Source organism: Mchenga conophoros, linkage group LG13 (assembly GCF_057382185.1).
Source record: "Mchenga conophoros isolate Kocher_MC1m ecotype Shallow Benthic linkage group LG13, M_conophoros_male_GT1.1, whole genome shotgun sequence".
NCBI lineage: Eukaryota > Metazoa > Chordata > Actinopteri > Cichliformes > Cichlidae > Mchenga > Mchenga conophoros.
In genome coordinates, this window is record NC_140538.1 from 9,820,010 (window position 1) to 9,828,522 (window position 8,513).

The 8,513-nt window shown below is 38.4% G+C and overlaps 1 protein-coding gene across 1 annotated transcript; it reads left to right on the plus strand.

Annotated features, from left to right (window-relative positions):
- Positions 1 to 3,208: 3,208 nt before the first annotated feature.
- Positions 3,209 to 8,270, plus strand: mtrf1l (mitochondrial translational release factor 1-like). The gene is made up of 8 exons (XM_085296318.1): positions 3,209 to 4,797; positions 4,911 to 4,990; positions 5,164 to 5,268; positions 5,457 to 5,535; positions 6,627 to 6,790; positions 6,976 to 7,093; positions 7,472 to 7,608; positions 7,837 to 8,270. The coding sequence occupies exons 1-8, from the start codon at positions 4,398 to 4,400 to the stop codon at positions 8,047 to 8,049; spliced, it is 1,296 nt and encodes a 431-aa protein (XP_085152444.1). The 5' UTR covers positions 3,209 to 4,397; the 3' UTR covers positions 8,050 to 8,270.
- The last annotated feature ends 243 nt before the right edge of the window (positions 8,271 to 8,513 follow it).

Here is an 8,513-nt window from a genome sequence, read left to right on the forward strand (position 1 = left end):
TGGGATATTTTGGGTGAAAATCGATACTACTGTTTAAATAGAATTTATTATTAAAAATCTTTAGCACACAACCTTTAACCAATTAGGCATACGATAAACATCAGCCATTGCTTGGTAAATACTGGTAAATTCAATTACCAATTAATTATTTGCAGGGTTTCTGAAAAGTTTGAAAGGCCCACGGATGTTTAATCAGTGTACCTGATTAATATTTATGACTGTAACTAACACTCCCGTTTCAGGATGCTTCAAACATTTAAACATTTAAACAACAATTTTCATCACTGGGTTTTATTGAGCCTGTTCTTACATGGAAAACATGAATAAGAGACTCTTTCCTGCCATGATTCCCACTGCTTGACAAACAAAAGCTCTACAATGCAGATAATGTACAGGATGGTTAAGTTCACACCCTGCCTGGAATGTGTTAAGTAGCTCTTTCACTGAAACCAGTGGGGGAAGCTGGGGGATGTAATGTAGGTTTATTTCCAGACACTGTCTCAGCTTTTTTCTCTAACACTTTTCTGTTATTTAAGTCATAAAAAACATAATCAGGATCTCTGTATAATTTAATATTTACAGGACAGTGAAATGGGAATTGTTGATCAACTGGGAGAAAACATGAGAGAGGGTCACTGAAGATGTATGTGACGGCTCATTTTGCATACTGGAGTCCACCCTGATAAGTTTAGTCTCTTGATCCTGTTGTCAAACTCTAATTTACAAGTTTAGTCGTTCTGGTTGAAAGCTGTCCCAGATACATTTCAAAGCAGCTTAAAGTCAATAAAATGCTCAGGTGACCAAATCGTTTTTGTAAAAGCCACAAAGGCCATTCTTTGCTATTTAGCTTACAGTTTCTGCAAGCTAAAGGTGTATATGCAATAATGTTATTTAACAGTCTGTTGTATACGACTTTAAACTTTAACAGTTTAAAGTGGGGAAACTGTGTGCTATTTTTCCTGGTGTCTATTTTGAGCGCTGAACAATCTACTGTGGGCCAGAGCAAGCAGTAAAGTATGCAAAGTATGTACCAAGCAAAATTATGTGTTTGTATTGATGTGTTGATGCTGATATTAGAGAGTTTTGTTCATGCATGTGTGCCAATGAATTATTGTTTCCAGATTTAAGACAGAACACAGTGAAATACCTGCACCCCAGACCACATATGGTCCCTGCTCATCCTCTTGATTGCCAATTACTTCCAGTATAATATGGGTTTCAGCGATATATTCAAGTGGCCTGTTAATTAATCCTAATGATTCACACCATGCCCAAGCAGTGGGGGGTCTACAATTCACATGCAATATCATTGACTCCAAATGCCATGAGAGGCCACTCGAAACCCCCCACCCCACAGTTAATTAAAAACAAAGCAGCCTTGTTAATTAGTAGCAGCAAGATTGTGCAAGACTGATTAGTATAATTATATATGGAAGGATATGTTTATCTTGGGGGTCAGGGATTTATTAACATTACACATTTGCACATCCAATAGGCTAAATTCATTCAAATGTATTTCTAAAATATAATTTATGACAGTATATCTGATATTTGTCTTTTCCTTGTCTGTTCAAGTAGCATTTACAGTGTGGATTTTGTTGACAAGTTCATCAAGGATGGGAAGCTTACTGAATTTAGTATTCATTTATATCATTAGCTCAAAGAAGAAGGTGTGCTCATATCTAAGGTTAGTTTCAATAAGTTTGGTCAAAGAATAACATGGGGGTCATTCCATCTTAAATTCTTTTTTTAGAAGTCTAGGGAGATTGGAAAGAAACAAATTGGACTTCTATAAGTTATATGAAGACGGTTCACCTCTCATCTGAGAGGCTTCTTCAGTTGTGACAGTTTCTGAAGGGTAAATAGTTATATCCTTCAGAAATGGGTAATAAACATGTTGAATGACATGAAATTCTTAGTCACAAATATGAAGAAAATGCCATTTTTATTCAACTTTCATGCCGGTTTGAGAATATATGATAAATTATACCATAAAAAACAAAAACATCAGTATGTAGTCTAATTTCAATTAGACTATCTCTTCCAAGTTAACAAATTGGTAGTCAGAAATTAGAAGTAAATATGAAATTACAGTCAAACTGAAGCTGGAAGCCTCCGTTCTTCGTACCTCGCTAAGTAAGTTAGCTGGATTTGATTGTTGACGATTTCGCGTGATCTTGGATCGTTCGGTTCTCCGAAGCTCATCCGGGACTTGCTGTCATAGCAACAGATCCGTAAGCGTAAACCTGCTCGGGAGCAGGCTTACTTTATGTAAACAAGATTAGATCGCGGCCACTCAGGTATGTCCGAAAGCAACAGCGATATTTTACCACTGTTTTACCATAAATAAATATTATCAATGTAACTAAAGTTAATGCAGTACTTGATCCTTTTATTGATTCCATACAGATACATACAGGTCATTTCCTAAAAAAAGGGAAATGTACTATTAATCATTCTATTTCATGTATTTGATTATTTCCGATGTAATTCATATTGTAGAGTAGTAATAGTAAATTACTTCGTGTAATCAAGATGAGAGACCACGGCTATAAAAGCGAAGGTGGATTTGGGAAGTCTGTCGCAGCCATGTCCTGTCCGTATACGCGAGCCACCCATTGCGGAAGGTGCAAGATTGATAAGGAGTATTTTTAGAACTCAGCGTATATTGCGGGATAGACAGGATCCTTTAGCTCAGCGCGACAGTGTGCTCATAGAGAGATATCGATTTTCCCGTGAGGGTATTATTTACTTAACCAACTTGTTGACGAGGGGGTGCAGGACCACCACCTGTCTTTTTTTGCTCTGCCCTTTTCTTGGTTGCTGTTATAAACAAACAAACAGATTATTTCAGGGTCTCTTTCTTAGAGAATAAAAGCAATATAAGTGATAAATATTACCATTCTGTAGGATATTCTTATATTTCACTTTTACTTGTTCCCATGTTCTAGTGGGTCCTGTTGTGGCTCTAATGTGAAAGAGGATATAATGTAATATAATATAATATGATATAATGTAATATAATATAATAAATTTACCCTACCGCCTACTGGTGTTGGCCAGAGGGGCCGATGGCGCGATATGGCAGCCTCGCCTCTGTCAGTCTGCCCAAGGGCAGCTGTGGCTACAACTGTAGCTTGCCTCCACCAGTGTGTGAATGTGAGAGTGAATGAATAGTGGTATTGTAAAGCGCTTTGGGTGCCTTGAAAAGCGCTATATAAATCCAATCCATTATTATTATTATTATTAAATTACTTACGAGTTTAATTTGTCAGCAACTTTCTGCCAGCCCTCTCTCCTTGCTTTTGCAGCCTTTGCAGTGTTCCCTTGCGTTTTAATTAAACTCTGAAACTCCTGAAATCCCTCAATCAAGAGTTCTTGCTCTGCTGCCGAAAAATACCGAGCGCGCTCCTTCGACATTTTCGCCGACCAATCAAAGGGTTGCCGATCAATGTTTCTACTATCGATGCGTAGCCCCTGTTAAGCCACCCAGTGATCTCACATTACTTCATCCAGCTATACTAATCGTCAACAACAGGTGTGTTCGGAGAACCGGAATAGCGATGATTTGATCTTGGATGTAGTAAGCGAGGTACGAAGAACGGACCCATGTGTGGTAACCCATTCTTTAGTTTCTCATTGTGGCCAGGTGCAGTACACAGCACCATCCAGGAGGTGGCAGCAGTGAACTGTAAAGCTGTTTCCCAACCGCAAGAAATATGAAAAAAAGAAGAAAATGTTCAATATGTCTGCGCCCTTTAGCAAGGTGGTAACGACGCAAGCTGTTTGTAAATGATGTTAATAGGACGTTTCTAGACAATGTTTAAAGAATTAATGACTGGAGCCTGTTCCGATATAGACACCGCTAACTGGAAAAATGGAGTAAAGCATTCGGCAGCTTGACATTTGATTTCATGATCACGTTGAGCTAGCAGGGAACCTTCAGTGAGTTGTTTACCTCCTCAGATATTCATATCATGTTTTTGTAGATTAGTTCAGGCTTAATAGTAAAACCCCCGCCCATCAGCCATGTTTTGTCAAAGATTTTCTAAATCCAAAAGAATAATCTGTTGTTGGTTGTAGTATTCCGCATTATAGCTGCTCACCACTGACTTGAACCTGTTACAAAATTTTAAAAAAGTAAAATTATCACTACCGTGTTATATTTACGCCAAGTTGAAGAATTTTTCTTCACTATATAGGCTGTATCGTAACCCTTGTGTTGTGCTCGGGTCAAAAATGGTCCCTAGTATCTGGGAGTAATTTATTTGTGTTAAAACATAAATAAATACCAACTTTTGTATTTTTGAATGAGATTTGGCTAAATGGACTAGAGACCGGCAAAAATCAAGTCTGTTTACTACGCAGTGAATATTTCAGCCACATCTACATGTAAAATGGCTTACAGAAGACTTGTAAACCTTCTGCCCAGAGTAAAAGAGTCTGCCTATAACCTATGGATACCTTACTTTCAAAAACCACCATATGTCTTAAACCAAAGTGTTGAAAATCGAGCTAAAAGAACTCTTTACACCAGCACACCACTGATGGTGAAGTTGCTGTCAGTGGATGAGATTTTTGCCAGGAAGTCTCTGCAGGAGCACCTGAGGAAGACTGAGGCACAGTACAGCGAATGTTTACAAGCCATCAGTGGTAATTTGGGAGAGGAGCAGTGCAGTGAGGATGAACTGAAGGCCAAGAGGACCAAAGTGTCCCTTCTGGCTCCTCTTATCCAGACCATCAGAGAGCTGGACACCAAGCAAAAAGAGATTACAGAGACTGAGACGCTTCTGAAAGGTTTGTGGAGAAAGATCTCTAATTAATAAGCCACATTTGGCTCTCACTTTGTGAGAGTAGAATCACTCTCAGATTATGGTAAAAATTGTATTTGTGTCTGTTTTTCCTCAAAGATGAAGACCCATCTTTGCGGGAACTGGCAGAGGTGGAGAGAGCAGGCTGTTTGGAAGATATTCAAACTCTTAGACAAAAGGTAGAAACTTGATTTTTTCACTTTGTGATATCAAGGTCTCAACCGAGCTGTTGGTAAATCTTATTGAGCGCGCTGACAGCGTTTCTCTTGGCATTTTCAGTGTTGTTATACTTGTCGCACAGCTGACACATTATCACATTTCTCTTGTTAATCAACATGCATCATCAAATCAGATTCTGGATCTATTGATTCCAGAGGAGGAGACTGATCTGAGTGACCTCGTCCTGGAGGTCACCGCTGGCGTTGGTGGTCAAGAAGCCATGCTGTTCACTGCTGAGGTCAGGAAGTACATATGTGTATTAGTTATTTTAAATTGAATATTGCCATTGCAGCAGGCCAAAAACGGGATGCTCACAGACACAATTGCCATCTGCAATAAAGAATAAAGAAAGAATAAAAAAAAAATAAAGAATTAAGCGAAAGGTTTTTTTTCTGTATTTACATGCCAACTTCCTCTCCCCTTAAGGTGTTTGACATGTACCAGAGTTTTGCTCATCACCACAGCTGGTCCTTTGACATCCTGGAGCACACAACCAGTGAGCTAGGTCAGTCGACACATACATTTCTATTACAAAATCTTCCACAAATGTATTTTTGCCATCATATCATTGTTACACCTTTTAAGAAAACTATCATTACAGTTGTTGTTTTTAAAAAATAGATTCCCTTAATTTATTTATTGGATTTCCAAATGAAGGAAAGAAATTAAAATAGATCTGTTCAGTTAAAGACACAAGCTCAGCATCATATATATGAAATCATGTAGTTTACAGAAGCCAAATTTCGAATTACTATATTTACTCATAGCAAAGTAATAATCCTAAAAGACAAAAGAAAGCACAAACAAAAATAATGCCATGCACTAAGAAAACTTCACAGAAAACAGAAATGCTTGTTTAACAAATTTGAGAGAAGAATCAAAACTAATCAAGAATTATTCTTGATTAGTTTTCGGTGGTCTCAGTCACGTGGTCACTCTTACGCTTTTACGGATTTTCTCGTTTAGTATCAGAATCAGAGTGAACTCAATTTTATGTGTCCTTTCCACATGGAAAAGACAGTGTTTGGCAATTTTTGAGCTAGTGACTGAAATTTAGGTTTTGAGGTGATGTCTAATTAAAAAAAGAAGAAAAAGTAGATTCGTAAAATATGTGTTTACAAAAAACAGCAAAGGCCTGAAGCTTTGATTTGGTAAAATTGTAATAACTTATATCAAGCACAAGAGGGAGCCCTTGTGTCACAGAAATGCTGAATGTTTGGCAGCATGGATTCAAATAGTGCCAGTAAACAGTGGGCAAAGGTTCATTTTTAAACTTGTAATCTAAAAACATGCACCAAAACAAATACTTTATTCATGGTCACATTAAAAGACTCAATTCATACCTAATTTTTTCCATCTGTTTTTGTATTAGAGTAGTGACATTTTAGCGGTTGTTATAATAAAACAACATCAGGGAAATCAGCTTTTTTATGCTACAGTGCTTAACAAATTCCTTAGACCACCTATTGTAAAAAAACAAAAACAAAACAAAAATAAGAATACACAAATATTAAATTTATTTATGTTAATCTATGTTAATTATTTGCCAAATAAAAAACTGAATTCACATTTTTTTCACTGCTCACATATGAACAGGTGGACTACGTCACGCCTCAGCTAGTATCAGCGGCCCTCAGAGCTACAAAAGGATGAAGTTTGAGGCAGGAGTTCATCGCGTTCAGAGGGTTCCCAAGACTGAAAAACAGGGCCGGATGCACACCAGCACCATGACTGTGGCTGTGCTGCCCCAGCCCACTGAGGTACAGCTGCACACGATAGATGGATGTATCCAAATAACAAGGATGCTGTTAAAACAGCTCAGTTTGCTTAAATGAATCCTCAATAAACTTACAAAGTTTCCAGAGTGTTTTGTTCTGTTTAGCTGCTGCTTATCTAAATATATGTAGTATGTGTAATTTGTAGTGTTTGTGTGTGTTCTTGTCAGATCTCTTTCACAATAAACCCAAAGGATCTCAGGATAGACACTAAGAGGGCGAGTGGAGCTGGAGGTCAACATGTCAACACCACAGACAGCGCTGTCAGGATAGTTCATCTTCCTACAGGTAAAAACTGTACAAACTGAATGCAATACATGGCAAACAAGTTTCGGGCATCTTTTATTCTTTCCACTAATGGGGAAAATGGACTGTTTTTCATAGATTATTAATGAAAGGAGATGACAGTGCTGTTTAAAGTGGTTGAAAAGAGCTAGGTTAATTGGTGATTGTAAGCTGACTGTAGGTGTGATAGTGAGCGTGAATGGTTGTTTGTGCATATGTATTAGCACTGCGACAGACTGGCAACCTATCCAGGCTGTACCCTGTATCTTATCCAGTAGATAGCCTCCAGATCCCCCACGACCCTGAATTAGATAAGGGGAAGAAAATGTAAGGATGGATAAATGCAGTAAAGTAGATCTTTATTGTGTGTTTGTTGGGCAGGTGTGGTCGCGGAATGCCAGCAGGAGCGATCCCAACTGAAGAACAGGGAGAAAGCCATGAAGTCCCTGAGAGCAAAACTGTACAGCATGAAGCTGGAAGAGGAGACCAGCAAACGCTACAACCAGCGGAAAATACAGGTGGGACACAGTGAGATACAAAGGACAGTTAAAGGTAAACCACAGGTGGAAACCATAAAATACAACATAAAATACAGATGTGATGCTTTGTCTCTAAAACTCTGACATGATGTTGAATTTGACTGGTGTGAAAATATAATGAAAACACAGGTAAGATATTAGTGGTTTTGTTGCTAGAAGTAACAAACATTGCTAAATTCAGTGCTTCTCCTCTTCCTTGTCCTCCAGATCGGCACTAAAGGACGATCAGAGAAGATTCGGACCTACAACTTTTCCCAAGATCGCATAACAGACCACCGGATCAGCTTGACTCTGCACGATTTAAAAAGCTTCCTGCTGGGAGAGGATCTTCTGGATGAAATGAACTCTTCACTTAAGGAGTTTTCCAACCAGGAGATTCTCATGGAACTGCTGGGAGAAAACAGTCAGGACAGCTCATGACTTTGTCTCTTACAGAATGTGCATTTATTTCAAATAGTAATGTAATGCTGGTCATTCCTAGACTGTAAAAACTGTGTGGGGAAGAAGAAGATGATGCATTGAAAGTGGGCACAAATCTCAGCAGTGCCTGATACGAGATGCGTATCTGAAGGTGATAAGCAGCGTCACAACAAACAAAAAAAAGTGGTAAATAAAATGTATGAGCTGCACAGTGATCACAAAGTCGTATGTTTTGGTAACTCGTGAGTTGAAGAAAGAGAAATTCAAAAATTTGATTCTAACACGTTTCATGCAACAGAAATGAAAATGAACACAGCAGATTCTTCATCTGTTTTCATTATAATAGCAGATGGATTCTCCAGTGATTGTCTCATGGTGGGCAGCCTTCAAAAAATGCTGCCAGATGTGTAACAAGTATTAACTGGACAGGACAAGGCAGGAATCTGCTGCCAGGAAAGTCTGAG